The 22,506-nt window shown below is 43.0% G+C and overlaps 2 protein-coding genes across 2 annotated transcripts; one reads left to right on the forward strand and one right to left on the reverse strand.

The window, feature by feature from the left end:
• Positions 1-564: 564 nt before the first annotated feature.
• ZNF397 (zinc finger protein 397) lies at positions 565-7,270 on the forward strand. Its single transcript, XM_060118175.1, has 4 exons — positions 565-626; positions 1,949-2,444; positions 2,720-2,861; positions 5,522-7,270. Exons 2-4 carry the CDS (start codon positions 2,037-2,039, stop codon positions 6,568-6,570), a joined length of 1,599 nt encoding a protein of 532 aa, XP_059974158.1. The 5' UTR covers positions 565-626; positions 1,949-2,036; the 3' UTR covers positions 6,571-7,270.
• A 5,111-nt stretch (positions 7,271-12,381) lies between these two features.
• Positions 12,382-19,414, reverse strand: ZSCAN30 (zinc finger and SCAN domain containing 30). The gene is made up of 3 exons (XM_060118176.1): positions 19,007-19,414; positions 18,593-18,731; positions 12,382-13,313 (listed from the first exon to the last, which is right to left on the reverse strand). Exons 1-3 carry the CDS (start codon positions 19,412-19,414, stop codon positions 12,382-12,384), a joined length of 1,479 nt encoding a protein of 492 aa, XP_059974159.1.
• Positions 19,415-22,506: the final 3,092 nt, after the last annotated feature.

The raw sequence follows: 22,506 nt of genomic DNA on the forward strand, positions 1-22,506 counted from the left end.
CAATGTCTGGGACCCCAGAGTGTCCTTGAACTACGGCGACTTCGGCGTCTCCGGTCACACGTTGCCTGACTTTGGGCAGAGTCTATGGCTGTAAAATGGGCATAAATAGCTATCGCGCAGAGCAGTTGGAAGGCTCAAACGATACGCAGAGGGAAAAGGAATATAAATGGTTGTTACTTTTTGTTCAGCCCGTTCATCCACAGGTTTACTTCTGTCGGCAGTACGGGAAATGCACAGGAATTACAGGAAAATCCAAATTACTTTCTGGAAAACTGGAGGTAAAATGACTCGGGAATGACAAGACACAAAGTCAGGAGGAAGAAAGCCAGGGTAGTAGGTGGCCGAGGCGTGGAGCAGTGCCCTAGGGGAGAGCGACGTCCCCCTAAGATCCCCGCCTCTAGAGAATCCTCGCCGTGGCGTCGACGCTCCGCGGGGCCCGCAGCCACCCCGGGAAGGCGGTGGGAGGGCCGGAGCCACGCGCTGATTGGCTGACTGTGAGCACGGGGCGGGGCGGATGGAGGTTCGGGAGGGCGCGCGAGCGGAAGGCCGCGAGCGCGCACTTCCGGTCTTTGTGGCTCGCGGCTGTAGGTTCGCGGCTCGTGCCCTGGCGGCTCCTGAGCTTCGCGGTGAGGGACACTGGGCCTGAGACGGAGCGGGGGCGGGGAGGGCGCGCGGCCGGGGCGGTGGACGCTGGGTGGAGGAGCCCCGCTTCTCGGCCTGCCCATCTCCGGGTCTCGGCACCTTGTCCGGGCGGCGTCTCCGAGCGTCCTGGGGACGCAGAGGAGACCAGCACTGCCCCTGCTTTCCAGCGGAAAGGGCAGTTATTCCCCCACCGGCGTGATTTCGCAGGTGCTGCGATTTAAGCGGGATATAAAAATAGAAAGGCTAGTGCGGCAGGGCTGGTTAATAAACCACGGATTTGTAGGCTAAATATTCTTTTCTCTAAAGTTAACTGTAGTGTTAGTGTTCAAATGTACTGATCTGTCTTGCTAATTCAAGGGTACACCGTTCTATCAATATTCTCCCATCCAAAGATCAGATCATGATCGGTCTGTATATTACAAAATTAAAAACAATTATTTGTTGCCATATTTCACTTTTTAAAATGTTTACTCCCCTATCTTCTAAGCTTTTTGAGAGTTGAGATTAACGTTTTTGCTTTTGTGTCTCTATAATATCTGACATTTGCACACATGGTAAGCATTTAACAAATACTTCTTGGTTAATTCCTAGGTAGACTCATTTATTCACGAGCAAAAACTTTTGTATCTTAATACCTGGCTCGGGACAGAGCCCATAATAAGTGCCTCAATGTTTGTTGAAGAAGCGCATTAAATACTAAATTTAATCAAATGGCAAACGTCCAACAATGTTTTTATTTAAATCAACTCATGTTTAATATGGACTTTTAAAAATGTTTTATTACTGCCTAAATGAAAAGCACCATTATGTGCCATAGGTTAAAGATAACTAAAAATAAATGTTTAAAAATCAGCATATCAAATCCGAGCTAGATACTGTTACCCATGGAAGTCTGAGGCCTATAGTTTATTTAAAAGGGAATTCTGTAAGTAACATCTTCAGAAGATGTTAAAGACAGACTGTTCTCCTTGATGCAAACAGGATTGAAAGAGAATTGAAAAGGAAATTCCTCAATATGTGATTCATGTTAATATTGCATTCTTCTGCCTCTAAAATAATTTCTCATAGCATAAATGTGATAGGAATTCTACAAAATGAGAGACGTTGAATGAGGTGAGTGATTGTTAGTTTTGTCATTTGATTATTACTTAGTTACAGTCTCAAACCTGATCCCTTTCCATATATTACTTCGATGACTGACCTTTGTTATTGTAAGTTCTTAGAGCGATGACTGATCTTTATTATTGTAAGCTCTTAGAGGTTTTTTTTCATTGCTGTAAGTTAACAGTGCTTTTATATCCTTCAGGAAAGAAGAGATTACTCAAAAGAAACTCCGAAGTAGAGGACCCAGTTGTAGTGAGCTTTTTGCTAAGCTGTTTCAGCCCAGAACGGGTATGGAATCCAGAGCAGTTTCAACCCCAATACCTCAGAATTCTCAGGAACAAGAGCTAATACTAGTGAAAGTAGAAGAAAGCCTTTCTTGGGGTCAGAAACTTAAGCAGAATGGGAGTACCCGATCCTGCCAGGAATTGTTTCGCCAGCAGTTCAGAAAGTTTTGCTACCAGGAGACACCTGGGCCCCGGGAGGCTCTGGGCCGACTCCAGGAGCTTTGCTGTCAGTGGCTGAGGCCAGAGTTGCACACGAAGGAGCAGATCCTGGAGCTGCTGGTGCTGGAGCAGTTCCTGAGCATCCTGCCTGAGGAGCTGCAGATCTGGGTTCAGCAACACAGTCCAAAAAGTGGCGAGGAAGCTGTGACTCTGTTGGAGGATTTGGAGAGGGAATTTGATGATCCAGGGCAGCAGGTGAGAACAGGGAGATGTGATATGTTTTGGGAAAAGGAATCTACTTCCTGGAGCATGTGGCGGCATTATAAGAATGGGGTGAGAATTCGTCTCTACTGAACCATAACACTGAAGTGACTGCCAGGGCCATACCTGTCTCTGTCCTTAAACAGTTCTTTTGTTCCTATCCGTCATCCTTGGAGATGTGTTCGGTGACCTCTTGGAGACTTTTACTAAGCATTTTCCCTAGGGATTTTCTCACAAAGAAATTTTCTCACAAATTTTACTGATTTCAGGTCCCAGCTAGTCCACAGGGACCAGCAGTGCCATGGACGGATTTGACATGTCTTGGAGCATCCCAGGAGTTAACAAACATCGAACTCCAGCCTCTAAAGACACAGCTGAAACCCTGGGAACCTTGCCTTTCCCCCAGAAGCGGTAAGAAATAGAAACTCATCTGGGAACTGTTATCAGGCCTCTGGTCTTGAGGGTAGAGAATTAACAATATTTTACAGCATGCCCCATGTGAGCCTCACGTTTATTATTCTAGAGTGGAGGCGCTCACTCTTGAGCACCTTTGTATTCAGCAATCCTGATGAATTGCAGTCAGCCCTCCTTGTGTCAGTTTCCCCATCATTTATCCACTTATTCCTTCATTTCATGATTTAATAAGGTGCTAATACACGTCTGTATTGTGGTAGGCACTGGGTCTCTATCCTGAAAGAATTTTCAAGCCTAGATGGGGTGGTGGACAAGCAAAAAGGCAATTATAATACAGTAGAGGGTAGTAAATTACAGAATAATTAATGTACTATGGGGGCACATATAAAGGCACCCACCTAATTCAACCTTAGAGGTCCAAGGAGTACTTCCTGGAGGGAGAGACATCTAAGCTAGGACTCGAACTCTGAGTAGAAGAAAGCCAGGTAAATAGGTGGGAGGAGGAGATTCCCGAGCTAAAGGGAAAAACTCTTTCCCTGCTCACAACATTTCTGACGCTGCATATGTGGGGTTTTCCCTCCCATTAAGCAATTCTGACATTACCCAGAACCAGTGCAGACCCCACAGGTTAAGGTTTCAGTCCCAAGAGACTGCCTCCCACATCAGATGCCAGTTGCATGTAATGAGTCCCCAGATTATCCACACTTCTGTCCGATTTGGCTGCAAATTGGTGGTTCCACAACCCCCTCCTCAGGTTTCATAATTTGCTATAATGGCTCACAGAACTCAGGGAAACACCTTACTTACCATTACCTGTTCATCATAAAGGACAGAAATGAACAGCCAGATGAAGAGGTCCATAGCACAAGGTCCAGAAGGGTCCTGAGCACAGGAGCTTCTGTGTCTCTGGAGTTTGGGGTTCACCACTCTCCTGGGTGCATTCACCATCCCTGAAGCTCTCTGAACCCCTTTGTTTAAGCTTTTTATGGAGGTTTTGTTAATTAAATCATTGGCCATTGGTGATTAACTCAATCACCAGCCCCTCTCCCTAGAGGTCAGAGGATGGGTCCAAAAGTTCTAACACTCTAATCAACCAGCCCCCTTGCCCTCCAATAGTCAACTCATTAGCATAACCTCTGGCACCTCCTCATCTCTACCACAGAGGAATTTTTCAGGGGTTTTAAAAGTTCTGTGCCAGGAACTGGGGATGAGGCCAAATCTATATTTCCCACATTACAGTATCACACGAGCAAAGTCCACAAAATCCTGAAGGTGAGAGAATACAGTCCATTCTAGGAACTGCAGGTAATTCAATTTAACTTGAAGAGAGAACTCCTAGGGGAGAGCTGGTTAGAGGGAAACTAGAGACGAAACCGGGACACAGGTTGTGAAAATGTGTCTGTCATCCTCATTCGTTTGTACAGTACGGTGGGGAAGAGTTGAAGGGTTTTAGACGAGTGAGTGACATGATCAGATTTGTGATTTAGGACTCAGTTGCAGAGCAGAAATGGATTTGAGGAAGGCAAGAGTAGAGTCTGGTTAGAGACAGTTGTAATCCAAGTGGCCACAGTGAATAAATCAAGATGTATTGTGGTGAGAGGTGGGAAAGATCACGGCTGACTCTTGTTCTTCTGCATTTAACTTGAATTGCAGTAGCTGGTCATTTTAAACGTGGAGCATGTGGGAGAGGAGTTGAGGGTGGTACTCAGGTTTCGGTCTTGAACAACTTGGTTAATGGTGGTGCTATTCATATAAGTGGGAAAACATAAGGGGAAAAATACATATGATGATGTGTTTAGTTTGGGACATTTTGGTGCTTGTCAAATATTTACAAGTAATATGGCCAATTAGCATTGGATACGAGGGTCTAGAGCTTCATAGAACTGGGATAGAATTGGGGATCTGGGGAGATACTAGCTTATAACATAAGTAGTGATTGAAGCTTAGGACATAGAGGGTTGGTGGAGTGAGGATATATGAGAGCTCAGAACAGAACCCTGAGGAACTCGTGTTCGAGTGATTGATCTTGAATCTAAGAAGGAACAGCCACGGAAATCAGGCTAATGTATTTGGAAGAGAATGGCTCTGGAAGGAAGATGTGGTCCCCAGTGTCAGTGCTACAGAGAGGCCAACTAAGTAAGATCCAGAAAGAAGCCATTGGATTTAGCAGCTATGAAGTTGATTTTGATGACAGTAGTGGGGGGGGGGTGGGAGGTGCACAGGTATGGCAGAAACCAGATTACAGAATGGGAACGAGTACAGACAACCGTTTGAAGAAGCTTTATTCTCAGTGGGAGTGAGGTTGCATGAGGGAGATGTGTAGGCAAGGAGCTTGATTTAAAAAGATGAGAGACTTGAATTTATTTAAATGCTGACGAACAGGAGTCAGCAGAGAAAGAGATTGAAAACAATAGGAAAGGAATAGTGGGTAACTGATCAACTGAAGTCTCAGAGGAAGCAGGAAAGGATAAATTTCAAACTGTAGATGTAGGCCTTAGTATTAGAAAGGAGGAGGGACCCTATTTTGACCAGTTAAAGAAAAGATACATGCAGATGGCTTTATCTTTGTAAGTAGAAGAATCTATTTTCTCTCACATAGAAAGGGAGTATTGAAAGTGGAGAAATAAAAAGTTGTTTTTTTGCTGTTATCATTTCAGATTGTGAGAATAATGGATCAGCAACAAAGAAGGACATTTCAGGAGAGAAATCGCAAAGACTTCCCCAGGAGCCTTCATTTGGAGGAATTAGTGAACATGAAAGCAGTTCAGAGTGGCAGCAAGGAAGTGCTACAGGGGAGATATTAAGAAGATCCCCTTTCCAAGGGGGCAGTTTTAGTCAAGTAATCTTCACACACAAATCTCTAGGAAACAAAGACCATCCTGAGCCCCAGAGAAGCTTGATTCTAAATACAAACTCTATAACGTATCAGAAAGTTCCTACAGAAGAGAGACCTTACAGGTGTGATGTATGCGGGCACAGCTTCAAACAGCATTCTGCTCTAACACAACATCAGAGAATCCATACTGGAGAAAAGCCATACAAATGTAGCCAGTGTGGGAAGGCCTTTAGTTTGAGGTCCTATCTTATTATTCATCAGAGAATTCATAGCGGTGAGAAAGCATATGAATGTAGTGAATGTGGGAAGGCCTTCAACCAGAGCTCAGCCCTCATTAGACATCGGAAAATCCATACTGGTGAGAAAGCTTGTAAATGTAATGAATGTGGCAAAGCATTCAGTCAAAGTTCATATCTCATTATCCATCAAAGAATTCACACTGGTGAGAAACCCTACGAGTGTAATGAGTGTGGGAAGACCTTTAGCCAAAGCTCAAAGCTTATTAGACACCAGCGAATTCATACAGGAGAAAGACCTTATGAATGTAATGAGTGTGGAAAAGCTTTCAGGCAGAGCTCAGAGCTGATAACCCATCAGAGAATACATAGTGGAGAGAAACCCTATGAATGTAGTGAGTGTGGAAAAGCCTTCAGTCTGAGCTCAAACCTCATCAGACACCAGAGAATTCACAGTGGAGAGGAACCTTATCAGTGTAATGAGTGCGGCAAAACCTTCAAAAGGAGCTCAGCCCTTGTTCAACATCAGAGGATCCACTCTGGGGATGAGGCTTACATATGTAGTGAATGTGGGAAGGCTTTCAGGCACAGATCAGTCCTCATGCGCCATCAGAGAGTCCACACTGTAAAGTGACTTATGAATACTGTAAATACTTCAGTCAGGCTTCTATCTTTGTTCGTCAAAAGGGTTTAATTTACTTTGGAGTAAGACTCCATGGAGGTGGTTGTACAGCACTAGGTCTCGAATCAATCTGACTTTATACAGCACTTGCCAGTGCTCATGCACATTGTCCCCTGAAAGCTTTTCCTGTCACTAATTAGAAAAGCAGACAGAAGAATCATTGCTTCCACCTTTCTCTTACCAGTAAGAATACTCAGGAACTGCGAAAGACAGGACTATAACATTGAAACATCATTTTCCATGAGAATGTCACAAAGGACACAGCAGCTCTTGTCACTGCATCTAATTGTCAGTGGGTCAGATTTGGAGGATGGTGTGGAGAATATAAGGGACATTTTGTCTCAGGAATGCAAAAATTTTACTGACCAGTTAAGAACAGTGGAAGGGCAACAAGATATGGGGAAACAGTTTCATCGATGACTTACTGAGCCCAGAGCAGACCAGAAGTGAGATAGTGAAAAGGAAATACAAATTAAGTTTCCACCAGTTATTTTTTGAGTGGCTGCTTTGTGCCAGGCACTAGGGATACAGTGGAAAATAAGACCATACCTTCAGTTTCACGGACGACACAAACAGTGACACTGGTACGATCAGTGCTGTGTGATGTTAAGGAGTACCTGGCCCAACCTTGGATCAGGGAAGGCTTCTGAGAAAAATTATCTGAAGGATGAGTGGCCAGGAAGGTAGGATGGCCAGGAAGAAAGTCTGGCACTCTGAGGAAAGGAAAAGGCCATTTTGCCTGGAGTCTTCCTTTTGAGTTCCTTTTGAAGTGGATTCCTGTCTGTAGGAAAAGCATGCATGTGGCCAGAATCTGTTTACTACAGTGCCTATAGTGAAACATGAGCCAGTGGAGAAATTTGTTAATAGACAAAACCTGGAGTCCTTGGAGCATGGGGTGGTGAGGAGCTTTGACTTGGTTTGTATGACCCCAGGGCAAGGGTTAAAACGTAGTTTCCTTGTCCAACCTGGAGGCTAGGCCTTCCATGTGGGTGAGGGCAGGGGGCCAGAAAGAGCCCAGTCTAGAAGTTAAAAGTCTTAGAGTTCCAAATCCCACCCTCGCAGACATAAGGACTCCTTTGGTTCTTAAGACGTGACCAGCGCTTCTGTTGGCTTCCTCCTAACTCCCCAGGCTCTGGGTCGGAAGCCACTATGGCTGCCATATCATTTGTTTCTGGGTCTGTACTCCCACAGTTCCTAGTGCACACACGTAGGCTCAGGCACTAAAAACTTCCTCCATTGCTGGGTCTGTTACTCTCCAGGCACCTCACGTGTTCAGTTTTGTCATATCAGCAGTATTTCACAGTCGTGAATTTTGTTAAAGACCATGCTAAAGGGAAATAACAGTAACAGTCATGGTCCATCCAGAGAAACTGCCCTCTTCTGAGGGACCCAGCAGGAAAAGGATCCCTAGACTGGTGCTTCTCAGTGCAGTGCAGAAAGGTGTATAGGTTAGTCAGCAACAGAAAGACATGTTATTTAAAATACCTAATAGGTCAGAGTTACAACACACCTTACCAAAAATTCAAACCTTTGGGAATCTCAAGTCCTGTACATAGGAAGTTTTCATGAGGATAAATAGAGAAGTAATACTTCTATTGGGGCATGAGCATGTACTAACCAGTAAGAATGGCAGGAGGACTAGATGCCCATGCTTGGAGAGAGAATGTGAGAAAAGAAAGGGCTAGGTTAAATAACAAAATAGCATGGTAAAGCTATTCAACTCATATTCCTCTTCCACAGAGGAAGATCCAATCAAACTGAAAAGGGCAGAACAAATGTTAAGTAGGAATTGATAACAACATATATTACAAAAGGCAAGTATTCTTTATATAGAGGGTTCTTACATATATTGGTAAGAAACAATAGGTACTTGCAAAGGGCTTTGTATATATGTATTCTCAGCCCATATTTTGCAGATGAAGAAATGAAGGCTTGAGGTTATGGCTTACTCAAGGTCATGTAGCTACAAAGTGGTGAGGTCAGACTTTAAACCCAGGCAGTAGGAATCCAGAACGCGTCTGGGGAGCCAGTTCTCTGTACTATCTCCCCAAGAAAAAGTCCCAATAGAAAAAAGTAGTACTTAAATAGGCAAATCACAAAAGAATAAATGCCAATGGACAGTAAATATTAGCCTTGCTAGAACTAAAAATATATATTAAAGCAAGAGTTGAGATGGCACTTTTTTTCCCTCATAAAACTAACAAAGATTCAGGGAAGTTGGGACTCTAATGCTGCTGGTGAGATGTGAGTAAATGCTGTCTGTGGCAATCAATACCAGAAGCCTTAAGCATTGCCTTTTGACTTTAAAATTCTACCTAGAAATGTATGCTTCAGAAACCATCGTGAATGTATACAAAGTCTTAAAAGCTGTTAAAAAGTGATGTTAATATTAAATAAGAAAGCGTTCATATCTTAAGTAAAAATATAAGATGATATGTACAATACTATTTGTGTAAAAATATATTTATGCATTAAAAATATTGGAAATGTATATAATCTCAGTGCTATACTGGTTATATCTGAGTAATAAGACTATAGGAGATTTAATTTTTTCTTGTGTTTGTGTCTTCCAATTTTTTCTACAATAAATACCTAAAATTTCTAAAGTTAGAGAAAAAAAGGTTTAAAAGGGAATGGAAGCCCAGGATAGCTGAGAAATTATCAAGAAAAGCATGTGCTTTCTATGGCATCTTTGTGCCTTCCAAGTCCTAGGCAGTTAGCTAACTCGTTAACTGATCTGTGACTTCCTAACTGGTAAATGACAATGGCAGATGTACTCATCTGACTAGTGTACAAAAAAGTGCAAATTATAAATCTCTGTGCAAATATAAGTTATTTGCATGAAAGTGATTATAGTTGAGAAAAGCAGTAGCCTTGAAGTGAAGACTTCTGTTCTCATTAGTGTTTCTCCGTGAATTCTGCAGCCATAAGCAAGTCACCTGACAACTCTGGACCCTCAGTTTAAAAGAGCTGAAGTAGGTGATCTCTTACAGTTAAAGCTTCAACAGTCTATATGAAACAGAGGGGGCACCAAGTAGGTGAATGTCAAAGGTAATTGTTTTTTCCTTCACCAGAGTTGCCTGAGGAAAAGTAATCCATCCGTTTCCTTTCTGCTCAGAACCCTCATTTCTCTTGGTGTAGAGGCAGTCCACTGTTCACCTTAAATGGGTCCTGCGCAGATTTTAAAAGATGTGGATTTTAAAAGATGTGGAATTTAGGCAAAGTGCTTAATACCAGTTTCCTACCTCTCCACTCCTCCCTCCTCACTTCCACAGGCTGCAGTTAACACTGTCCAGATGAGAGGATTAGAGATTTAAACAAGTCTGACCTTGGTCTCTCCAATCCCCCCTGTGAACAACTTTGCTTCTTTTGCCCTGTAAAGTGAATCCTCAGAGCAAGGAGGATTGCCAATCATTTCCATGCAGAAGGAACTGACCTGAAGAGCATTTCTGCAAAGTCAAGAGGAAGGGTGAGCCGGGTAGGCAGATCTACCCCCTGCTCTCTGATGGCCCAAAACCAGATGTTGCTGCTCAGTAACTTTATCGTTCACAGCTCTCTTGTTGGCAGGCACAAATGATGATAGGTCTAAAGGGTCATGGGGTGTTCCTGCACATGTGTGTCTATTAAGGACCTTCTGAGAGGGGAGGGGAAAGCTGTGGCATTCTCCCAGGCTCTTGCTCCCAAGGTGGGGAAGCGTCCTGATTCTTGTGGACGATGCGTCTGTTTGTAGAGGCTACTTGCTCTCATTCCCATGTTCTTTCAACCACAGTGCAGCTCCAGATGTCCCCTCAATTTTGTGACTTCACCTGGTGAACTGCAGCCCCAGGGACTAGGTATCATTTCCAGACATGTTTTGGCCCAGGAATCAAAGCTAAGACCACCAATTCCCTGCCTTCTTCCCACAACTCCTTCCCCCATTCTCCCAGCACATTTCCATTCGTGTTACGGTGCTCCCTATTACTGAATGATTAATTTCAAAGCAAAACTTAAAACTCAAATTTTATTACAAGACATCTTGCATTACATTCTAATACTAAATAGTTAAAGTATAAACAATGAGGTCCTACTGTATAGCACAGGGAACAATATTCAATATCCTGAGATAAATCATAATGGAAAAGAATATTTAAAAAGAATGTGTGTGTATATATATATATATGTATAACTGAAACACTTTGCTGTACAGCAGAAATTAACGCCACATTGTAGATCAACTATACTTCAAACTTTTTTTTAAATAAACAGTTGAAGTATATAATCAAAAGTATAAGTGTTAAAATCAGTTACTAAAAATGATTTACCAAACAAGATTTTCACCAAAAAAGTACACATATATTAAGGTTGGGGGGGGGGTAAAAAAAATCTACTAGAAGTACTCCAAAATGTTAACAAAGTTTCTATGGATGGTGGGATCGTGGGTGATTTATACTTTCTCATTTTCTGTACTATCAACATTTACAATTAGTTCACAATCAGTAAAAAAATATTAAATGGTATTAAAAACATGAAACCGGGTTCCCTGGTGGCACAGTGGTTGAGAGTCTGCCTGCTGATGCAGGGGACACGGGTTCGTGCCCCAGTCCGGGAGGATCCCACATGCCACGGAGAGGCTGGGCCTGTGAGCCATGGCCGCTGAGCCTGCGCGTCCGAAGCCTGTGCTCCGCAACGGGAGAGGCCACAACGGTGAGAGGCCCGCGTACCGCAAAAAAAAAAACAAAAAACATGAAATCATTTGATTGTCACCCATAGGAAAAGGCAACTCTATCCATTTGAACGATCTTTTTAGATTTCTGACTGGCCTCACTAATAATCCTACAACCTCTGGACACAAAAGCTGCCTCCCTAATTTCACCTCTCCTATTACCCACAACAGCTTTGATTATCACATCTTCTTCAGAAGTGACAGTATCAGGAAGGGAAATCAGGACATCTTAGAAGAGGACTCAAACTTTCTTTTAGGTATTAACTGCCCTCAGCAATTGTGAGTTAATTAAAACTGCCAAAATAAAAATTGGAGAAGTAGAGTTTTGAGGAATATTCAACAAATATTCATTGCCCTCAAGTAGCTTAGCATCTGTGAGTCTGGTGATGAGGGGAGGGAACAGGCAATGAGGAAGGCAGACCTCCCATTCCCGTGTTCCTGTCAGCTTCCCATTTCCTGGGCCCCAGGGTCATGGGACACAAACACTCCAGTCCCCACTGTCCCTCTAGCCTCCAATATGTATTCTTTCCTTGGTGTACAAACATGCCTTTTTCCATACAACGCAGCAAAGTCTTCCATCACACTAATTCTCCTAAGTACTTCAAGAGAACTGGGATAGGCCACCCAACTCAGTGACTAAATAGGAAGAGAGGAACAAACACCTGTCCTGGCTTCTGAACCAGGGGCCCCAAGAAAAAAGTCCTGCCAGAGAGAAGAGTTCAGAGGAAGGGATGTCTCCAGATCCTCTGTTCATGCCATTGCATGTGCTATAACCTCTGCCTGTAACATTCTTCTCTTCCTTCTTGCCTTGGTCTGGCTAACTTCTACCCACCTTTTATGTCTCAACTGAGATTTCATCACATCCAGGAAGCCTTTAGTGACTCATGGACCAGGCTAGGTACTCCCCTGCCATACATGCATTTCAACGGAACCATATATATATGATATATATATATAATATATCCCATTATACCACATATATATCATATATACATATCCCATTATTCACCTCCAAAGTGAATTCCTAGTATTTCATAGTTGTACAACTCTTACCCAAAGAGTTAAACTCTGGTGTGAGTTCTCTGATGCTGCATAAGGCCTGATCTATGCCTAAATGTTTTCTTACATTCACTACATTCATAAGGCTTTTCTCCAGTGTGGATTCTCTGGTGCTGGGTGAGGGCTGAGCTCTGATTGAAGGATTTTCCACATTCATTACATTCATAAGGTTTCTCTCCAGTGTGAATTCTTTGATGTTCAGTAAGGATAGAGCTTCTACCAAAAGCCTTACCACATTCAATACATTCATAGCCTTTGTCTCCAGTGTGAATTTTCTTATGCTGAATAAGGGCTGAGCTCCGGCTGAAAGCTCTCCCACATTCACCACATTCATAAGGTTTCTCTCCAGTGTGAATTCTCCGATGCCGGATGAGCTCTGAGCTGCCCCTGAAAGCTTTTCCACATTCACAACATTTGTAGGGTTTTTCACCACTATGAATTCTCTGATGTCTAACAAGGTCTGAGCTCAGACTGAAGGCTTTGCCACATTCTTTACATGCATAAGGTCTCTCTCCAGTATGAGTTCTCTGATGTCTAATCAGCTTTGAGCTCTGGCAAAAGGCTTTCCCACAGTCGAAGCACTCATAGAGCTTTCCCCCAGCGTGAATTCTCGGTTGTGTTATAACATTTGAGTTCAGACTGAGACTTCCTTCACCTTCATTACATTCCAGGACACTCTCTTCTGTGGAGATTTCCTTGTTGAAGCTTGCCAGGCTAAAATGTCTTTCCTGGGAAGGGAGCTGACTCATTTTGTCCCCTGAAGCACTTCCTTTTGGCTTCTCAAAATTGTCCAGACCTCCCAAAGCTTCTTCAACTACCTGTCCTGAAGGAGTTTCCCCAGGGAGTCGTCTTGAGGATATCATGGCTGCTGATGCCACACATTCAATAATTTCTCGCTTTGCTGTCAACAGTTTGTCAGCCACCAGCTTGCCATCTAAAAATGTGAATAGAAAATGCAAGTGTCATTTGCTCCCCATGTTGGAAGAAAAGAACTTATTGTAGCAGAAACAGAAAATAAACCAAATGAAATAGGTATTTACCTATTAGAAGGAAAACTCTTAAAAACTAGCTTCCCAACCTAGAATTTAGAAAAGTGGCCTTGGGTAGGGAGAGTTGGCACCCTCAGAGAGTAATATAGACTAGAATGAGAGTCAGCATTGGAAAGGAGGGATGGTGAACCGGGCAAGACATTAGTTAAAGGAGGTAGTGATAAACAGGAGTAGCAGTGAGAGACCAGGAAGCTGGGAGACAATCTTGGGTTAGAGGAGAAGATGTGCTTTTAGGTAATGAGGGAAAGGAAAAGAGGAGATAAAGAGTAATTAGAATAAAGACAGATGTCTAAGAGTCTTGAATCAGCAGTGCTTCTACAAAAACAGGAGAGCAGGAGATACAATTAGGAAATGCTTTAGGGGTTAGAATTGGACAGAGGTAGGTGGTGCAAAGGTAAATTGCAGATTCTGGCAGGTTCTAAGTTGATCAAATGATTATAAGCGAATAGAATAAGACATGCAGAGCATAAGAAAAGGAATATTGTGAGTTCCTGACTCATTCTGGGGCCAGGTGGGAGTCTTCTATGTTCACTTTTTTATGTATAAATGGTCAAAGATGTTGGATGGAAACAAGAGGCAGATGTGACGGCCTGGTGCCAAACCTTCAGCTCTCACATGACACGCCCCTCTCATTTCTAGATTTCTAGTAACTCAGAACAGGAGACTACTGAATGATGGCTGAGGTAACTTCAATTATTTTGAGTGGGGAAAATCTGAAGAACTGTTAAGTTACTTTCGTCCGCCCCAGAGCCCTCTAAACTTATATGCATTTTACAGATCCGGAAACGAAGGCTCAGAGAGGCTATGTCACTGATGTAAGGCCACAGAATTAATAACTGGTAGAGTCAGGATTCAAACAAAGATGCTTAACATCAAGGCTTGCACTTTCCCCCTACGTCGTCTGCTTTCCCTACTGGAAGGAAGCAGGGCTGTAGTTGCACTAAGAAAAAAAAATTAATTTAAAAACCATTTTTATTTAGCTTCAGAAAAGTCATATTTTTCTATGAAAACAAATACTTCTTTTTGATATTCTTGGAGTTCATCACACTTCAAACACAACAATAAAGGCTCACAATGATTACCTGACCAAAGCAGAGGGCTATCCAGCTTCCCTTTTCCTCACTCCTTACCAGAAATCACAGATGGACAACACTGCCTCTTAGATTAGGACAGAACACTAAAATTCACACTGTTCTTGGATCTTAAATAGAAATTTAAATTACTCAAGCCTATGCTCGTTCAAAAAGGGAAAATTTATGAATAAAAGCATAATATATAAAAAAGGCAGAAGAATAATAAGCACCAACTTGGTTAAAGTCAGAGACCTGACAACCTAATGAGAAATCTTGTCAAAGTAGTAAATAGGTCAAATTATAAAGAATATAAATTATAAAGGGTATAAAGTTGCAATAAAATGGTGTAGGGACAAATTTAGGGCTGTGAAAATTAGAAAAGCAATGCAATTTATAGGATTTAAAATACTTCTTCAAATTCTATAATCACATGAAGACAAATTATGAGACCAGAGAAAAATCTTGACCTTAGATGTATCGATAAGGAAAATATCAAGACTCTTATTCTTTCACCTATATATGTATATTATATTTAAAAAATTAGGATAAACAGTTAACTAGAGTAATTCCTGGAAATGACAAAGATTAAAAGTAGAATATGAGATGATTACTTAAATATTTAGAAATATTGGTACAAAAATAATCCAAATAATCTAATTGATATCTTCCTAGAATCAATGATAATTTACAATCAAGCCCAAAGTCCAGATGCTGGAGGGCAGAGTACAGATTATAGGAGGCTCTTTGGAAGAGAAATAAGCCATAGGTTCCTCTGTAGAAGAGCTCTTCTATATAACATCCCCTTACCCCATCCCACTACTTCCCTACCTTTTCAGTGACCTGTATGGTCTAAAATCATCTTAACTCGGGACTTGGCCTTTAATTGCACATGGACAAATATGATTCAGCCTAATACTATACAGATGATGCTCCACTACCCACTCAGATCCCCTTCACCAACACAGTGCCTCCTTCCCTCAGCTGCTGTGAGTGTTGGCTCCTAACGACCCACAGCTGCCCTCTTCTCTGGAGCCCTGGCTGATGAAAGCCACCTGGCCTAGGAAATTACTTCCACCCTCACTGCCCCCCAACCCCGCCTCAAGAAGGAACAACTCAGCAGTACAATTATGCTCCAGGGGGTCCTCCCAAAGCCCCACCTCATGGATTAAGCCAAGGCTAGGTTTTACCCGAGACCATATCATTGCTTGATCTTTTCCCTTCCTAACCCTACCTCTCTCACTCCATCACAGAGTTCTCCTGAGGAGCATGACCTCAGTAAACCACCTGCACTCAAATCTCCATCTCAGGTTCTTCTTCTAGCAAAACATACTGCTAGGCTAGTGAAGAAGCTAAGGAAAATTATATATTATATTATAAAACCAAGAGTGTAAGGTTGTAAAAATGACATGGCAACTTTTACAATCCTATCAAGGTGGATTCCTCCAATGATTTAATCCTTACTGACCTAGGTAAAAGATGTGAAATGATCCACATTAATTCTTCAGAGGTGGAGCTAAGCCCCTCAAGACTAAAAAAAGATCAGCATAATGAGATTTATCAGAAACCCAGTCAAGGCCATTCAAGACCATATACTTAGGAATCAGGCATAAATGGAGGATGAGGACATTTTGCTAAGGCCAAGGAAGGCTGGAAGATGGAATCACTGTGGCCATAAGTTGATTGAGTCAACAACATAATACCACTGTGAAGGGGCAAACAAATAAAAATATATAGAGTGCAACAAATAAGAGTTGGGGGGTGTGTGTGAATCTACCTTGTAAATTGACCAGATCTTCATTAGAGTACTTCATTTTTTTATCCCTGTACTTCAAATGAATGTGGAGAAGCTGAAGCACGTCCAGAGGAATGAGCTGTGATGACCAGAGCAATGGAACACAGATGGAATCAGAGGCAGTGAGATGCTTAGTTAAAACAAAGTCAAAGGGCAGTGTACTCATTACCTTCAAGAACAGGTGTGTTTTATGAGGATTCTTCTAAACAAATAAAATAAAATGGAATTAAATTAAAGATGGAAGTAGTTCATATGGACACAGAGAAGAAGTTTAATACCGTTTTAGTTTGCTGGTCTGCCTGCCATAACAAAATACCATAAACTGGATGGCTTAAACAACAGAAATTTATTTTCTCACAGTTCTGGAGGCTGGAAGTCCAAGATCAAGGTGTTGGCAGGTTTGGTATCATTTGAGGTCTATCTCTCCTTGGCTTGCAGTGGCTCCTTCCCACTGTGTCCTTTTACGGTTGTCCCTCGATTTGTGTTATGTCCCAGTCTCCGCTTCTTACAAGGACACCGTCATATTGGATTAGGGCTCACCCTAACAATCACATGTTAACTTATTTACTTCTTTAAAGGCCCTATCTCAAATACAGTCACATTCTGGGGTACTGGGGGTGGGTAGGGCTTCAACATAGAAATTGGGGGGACATAATTCAGGCCACAACAAATATCAGTATGAAAAACCCAAGAACGACTTAAAAAATTACAGCACAGTCTCTGTTCCTCAAGACCTTAAAAGGAGGAAATAGAAGTAATCTACCCTAACTGATTTAGATATTTACCTACTTTAAGGCAGGGGACTTGAGGAGATGATTTTTTTTAATCCACTTGAATGTAGTTTTTGCTTGATGCAGAAAATATTTAAGTGGGCTTACTTGGCTAATGATGTGTGTTGGGGGGCTGGGAGGGAGTTTCCTAGGAGGTCTCAGCGTACAGATGCATGGATACCTTTGGTGAATTCCAAGGTCCAAGATCTAGCCCTTGACTTTGTGGCCTCATAAACCTAACTTTATCACCATACAATGAACAGATTTACCTCTTGGGGTTAACTCTCATTAGCCAAGCTCATGAAACTGAGCAATAAAACCATAACAAAAATTAATGAGTAATTTAACTGTCACACAGACCAGACTAGACTAATGTACATTTTTATTATAGCTAAGCTTCATAGGAATTTAATAAGGTTGCTTGGTAAAGATGAAATCAGAAGGGTAGTTGGGTGTAACAAACTTGTTAATGAGAACAAGTTAATAAGCCTGATGTACATGCTCCCCATAGGGATGATTTTGCCAATAACATAATCAAAGCCCTTTTGGTCAGCTTCAAATCCACCCTTCAGTGCCCTGCCTGCACTACACTTCTCCCTGGCCAGCTGACAACGATGTGAGCTTTAACAGTAGGGGCTGAACAGACCCTGGAGGAGGAAGGGGCTTTTCTTCCTGGTGCTGGTGTGCTCTCTTTTTCCCTGCAACGTGTGGGGCACCCAGCAGTGCCAATCAGTTTCAGGGGCACCATCCCTGAGGGTGGCTTTGCAGCAAGTTCTGTGTCATGGCACCTCCCCATGGTGGGGGCGGGCTCCTGGCACCCCAGAGGGTAGCTTCTCAGTGAGTTCTGCCCCCTAGAACACACACTTTCCCCCCACCCATGAATGGCTTTCCTTCATACCCCAAAGAGCAGTTTCCCAGCAAATCTGCCAGCAAGCACTCAGGGAACATCTCCATCCAGTGGGCCATAGCTGTGTCCTCTCCAACAAGATCTGGATCTCAGTTCAGCCAAGGGAACGGGAAGATGCAGCACCCTCTTGCAGATTTGTTCCTTTCTTGGGCGTTCTGCCTCAACCCTAGAGACTCCCTGTATGTGTTATTTCTGTATACTTTATGGGAGTTTTAAAAACTAATTAGTACGTAATCCTCTATCATAGTTAATAATTCATAACATTAAATTTTCCCTTGTCAAGTTACTATGTGGTTTCTCTTATTGATACATTATGCATCTCCATCTTAGGGACTGCCTTGCCAGTAGCACCATAATATTAAAAAACCAGAATACTGCTCTTTGAATATTATGGATATTATTAGAGAATCTTATTAGAGACCTTAATTCTTAACCCCAAATTAGAAATTATATTGGAATTTCAGATTCTAGGCAGAGCCAATGGTAGAATATTTCTAGGCAAGGGGGCTTTTTCACAGCACTTAATGACAGTCATAAGAAGCAGTTATTAAGAAAATGACCCATGCCACGGATTTAAGCCCTCACCTCCACCCTCAACCCCCAGTGGACTGTGGCTCCTCACCTCTCTCACAGAAACCGTGGGGCTCTTGAATCTCATTCTTGCCCTGGTTCTCCAAGGGCTGGAGCTGGATACTCAGCGACTTCAGTGCTCCCACAGATGTCATTTCCTTCCAGATCATTCCTTGGCCATGAGCTGTGTCCTAGGAGTAATCAAGTACCAACACTATGATTCTGAGGACATACAAGAGGAAAACCCTTAGAATAACAGGGCAGGGCAGCCAGAGTCAGAAACACATTCAGATGATTAGATAGAAAACAACAAGACTAAAAGCTCTAGTGACTTGATCCCAGTGCACAAATAATAACCCAAAGGACAAAAATTTTATAATTCTAGGGTAGCCCCGTCAAGGCCACTCAGAATGGCTTCCTCATTAACTTACAGTCAGTAAAACAAGCAAACAAAACACCTACTTACCTGTTGCCTTGGCTCGTCAAGCTCTTTCTCCAGCTCCTCCAGCATCACCACGGCTTGCTCTCCACTCTCTGGTTGGTTCTCTCGAAGCCAGGTCTGCAGATCCTCTGGCAGGATGCTCAGGAACTGCTCCAGCACCAGCAGCTCCAGGATCTGCTCCTTGCTGTGCACCTCTGGCCTCAGCCACTGACAGCACAGCTCGCGGAGCCGGCTCAGAGCCTCCCGGGGCCCCGCGGAGTCAGAGTAACTGAACTTCCTGAACCGCTGGCGGAAGGCCTCCTGACTATAGGCATTGCCCTGAGGGCCAAAGTCCTGCCCCCAAACATAATTTTCTTCTTCGACCTTCACAATTATGAGTCCTTCCTCCTCTTTTGGAGCATGGTAGACCAAGGCTGCAGACTTTCCTGCCATTCTGGGCAGAGATAGTCTGAAGAGGCTGCCTAGTTGAAGCGGGGAGGGGATGGACGTCTAGTGTCTGAGAGATTCTTTCTGAATTCCAATTCTCCAAAGAGCTCCTGAGGTGGACAATGCTAATATCACACAAGGAAAAAAATGTGTTTAGAATATAAATTCAGGTGTTTGAAAACCAGTTGCCACTGAGTGTAGCACTGTAAAGAAAACTGACTAAAAGGGAGCTTCCATGTAAATAATACATTTATAGATGATTCAGGATTTTTCTCAGGATGTAAAACAGAAAAGTTAAAGTACCACTGAAATAAATTCAACTTTTGGTAACAATGTTAGAGACAACATTAGGGATAATAACTAATGCTTATACATCATGGAAATCAGAAAAAACACTATAGTATATTATCACCTCTCAGAATAATAACCACCATTTTACTGAGCACCTACTAGATGCCAAGCACTAGCTAGATACTTGACATAAATTTAATATAATTTCCCTAATAATTCTATAAGGATAATCATAATTATGCCCATTTTCCAAATGAGGCTGCTGAGAATCACAAGGGGACCAAAGACACACAGCCAGTAAGCAGCAGAATGGCTCTCTGCAACCAGAGGATTTATTAGCTCTTTCTATTAAGCCATAGGGTCTCCCCAATGAAGGGAATTTGCACTTAATAAACCTACTATGGGCCAGGCACTTTACAAATACAATTTTTTGAGGCTTGTAAATAACACTAATAGGTATGTATTATCAGCCCCACTTTACAGACGAGGAAACTGAGGTTCTTGAAAGTTAAGTAATTTGCGATTTGCCCAAGGCCCCAAACTGGTATACGGCAAAGTCAAGACATGAACCTAGAGTAGCACAACCCTAAAGCACTTGTTTTTTTAAATTACAGAACGGGTTAATGCCCAGGACAATCTTGGTTGCTAGTATAAATTAAGAATGAGGGTGAAGGACTTCCCTGGTGGCACAGTGGTTAAGAATCCACCTGCCAATGCAGGAGACAGGTTCAAGCCCTGGTCCAGGAAGATCCCACATGCCGCGGAGCAACTAAGCCCGTGTGCCACAACTACTGAGCCTGCACCCTAGAGCCCATGTGCCACAACTACTGAAGCCCATGCGCCTAGAGCCCGTGCTCTGCAACGAGAAGCCACTGCAATGAGAAGCCCGCGCACTGTAACGAAGAGTAGCCCCCGTTCACCACAACTAGAACAAGCCCACGCACAGCAACGAAGACCCAACACAGCCAAAAATAAATAAATAAATAAATAAAAATTTAAAAATCTGCTTTCTAAAAAAAAATAAAAATAAAAAAATAAGGGTGAAAATGTTAGGAAAAGGTCATGGAGAATGGCCAGGGTGAATGTACAAAAAAAGGAAGAATTTTTTTTAATGTTTTTAGTTCTTTATTTTTTTTAATTTTATTTATTTACTTTATTTATTTTTGGCTGTGTTGGGTCTACATTGCTGTGCACGGGCTTTCTCTAGTTGCGGCAAGCAGGGGCTACTCTTTATTGTGGTGCGCAGGCTTCTCATTGCGGTGGCTTCTCTCATTGCAGAGCATGGGCTCTAGGTGTGCAGGCTTCAGTAGTTGTGGCACATGGGCTTAGTTGCTCCACCTGCATGTGGGAACTTCCCGGACCACGGCTCAAACCTGTGTCCGCTGCATTGGCAGGCGGACCCTTCACCACTGTGCCACCAGGGAAGCCCGGAAGAATTTTTCCTGACTTTAAGTCACAAGGTTCTGAGACAGCACAAATGAAAGAGGAATGGATTCCTTCATCCATTATCTCAACAATACTTGAGCTATGTGTTAGGCAGTGTACTCAACAGGACTCTGAGGATTCAGAGGTCTGTCTTCAAGGACTCCTAGTTTAATAAGGGAAAGTGACAGGGAAACAGGCAAACACAGTGCAATACATCCAAGGATGGAGGGAAGCAGACAACGTAGCCTGGAAAGAAGACTAAGACCAGGAAGAATGAGGGTGAAGGACTTCCCTGGTGGCACAGTGGTTAAGAATCCACCTGCCAATGCAGGAGACAGGTTCAAGCCCTGGTCCAGGAAGATCCCACATGCCGTGGAGCAACTAAGCCCGTGTGCCACAACTACTGAACTGGGGGAACCATCTCAGCAGAGTTTGGTATGAGTGAGCTGGGTGGAGCTGTAGAGGGAGGTCATTCAGGCAAGGAGCAGTGGGTATGAGAGGATGTGGCCCACTGAGGAAACTGCAGGTGATTCAGAAAGGCCAGACTCATGGCTATGGCTCAGAAACATCCATGCATGACCCTCAGACTTGTTGAATCAGAATCTCCATGGGTGGGGCTTCAATAAGTGCCACAAATGCTTCTGATGTGCAGCCAGGGTAAAAACCCTGAGCCTTGGCAGAGTTAAGGAATAGTGAGAGGAGGAACCTAAACACAGAGAAACTTGGGGACATTTTTCTGCTTAATTCTGTGGTATTCGGAAAATACTAAATACATTTCTTTAGTTCTTATTACAACAATTGACATTTAAGAAATCCTATGATGATGCGTTGTCAGATCTGTGCATCAGTATAAATACTATGCCTCAGCAACTTGTCCTCCATTGGGTGGCTGAAGAATTATCACTGTTCCTTCTCCATCTCCTTCACAAGTCCATCCTCCTTTACATCAGAGTTCCACAGGTTAGCCCTAAGTCCACCACTGTTCTCATACTCTCCCAGGCAATCTCACCCTTACCTTCGGTTACCATCGATCTCTAGCCTGGACCTCTCATCTGAGCTCCAGCCCTATTTATCCACTGTGACTCACATCCATCACAACTCTTTTTTTTTTTAAATAAATTTATTTATTTATTTATTGGCTGTGTTGGGTCTCTGTTGCTGCGCGCAGGCTTTCTCTAGTTGCAGCGAGTGGGGGCTACTCTTCATTGCGGTGCATGGGCTTCTCACTGCGGTGGCTTCTCTTGTTGCAAAGCATGGGCTCCAGCAGTTCTGGCTCGCAGGCTCTAGACCTCAGGCTCAGTAGTTGTGGCACATGGGCTTAGTTGCTCCATGGCATGTGGGATCTTCGCGGACCAGGGCTCAAACCGATGTCCCCTGCATTG

The sequence above is a fragment of the Mesoplodon densirostris genome, chromosome 15, assembly GCF_025265405.1.
Source record: "Mesoplodon densirostris isolate mMesDen1 chromosome 15, mMesDen1 primary haplotype, whole genome shotgun sequence".
Taxonomy (NCBI): Eukaryota; Metazoa; Chordata; class Mammalia; order Artiodactyla; family Ziphiidae; genus Mesoplodon; species Mesoplodon densirostris.

Excerpts from the sequence above, each read along its gene's own strand:
- ZNF397 (XM_060118175.1), top strand. The coding sequence starts at position 2,037 with ATGGAATCCAGAGCAGTTTCAACCCCAATACCTCAGAATTCTCAGGAA. Across the intron at positions 2,445-2,719 it reads TTGATGATCCAGGGCAGCAG|GTCCCAGCTAGTCCACAGGG; the intron begins GTGAGAACAGGG and ends TACTGATTTCAG. Across the intron at positions 2,862-5,521 it reads TTGCCTTTCCCCCAGAAGCG|ATTGTGAGAATAATGGATCA; the intron begins GTAAGAAATAGA and ends TTATCATTTCAG.
- ZSCAN30 (XM_060118176.1), bottom strand. The coding sequence starts at position 19,414 with ATGGCAGGAAAGTCTGCAGCCTTGGTCTACCATGCTCCAAAAGAGGAG. Across the intron at positions 18,732-19,006 it reads TTGACGAGCCAAGGCAACAG|GACACAGCTCATGGCCAAGG; the intron begins GTAAGTAGGTGT and ends GATTACTCCTAG. Across the intron at positions 13,314-18,592 it reads CCACGGTTTCTGTGAGAGAG|ATGGCAAGCTGGTGGCTGAC; the intron begins GTGAGGAGCCAC and ends TCACATTTTTAG.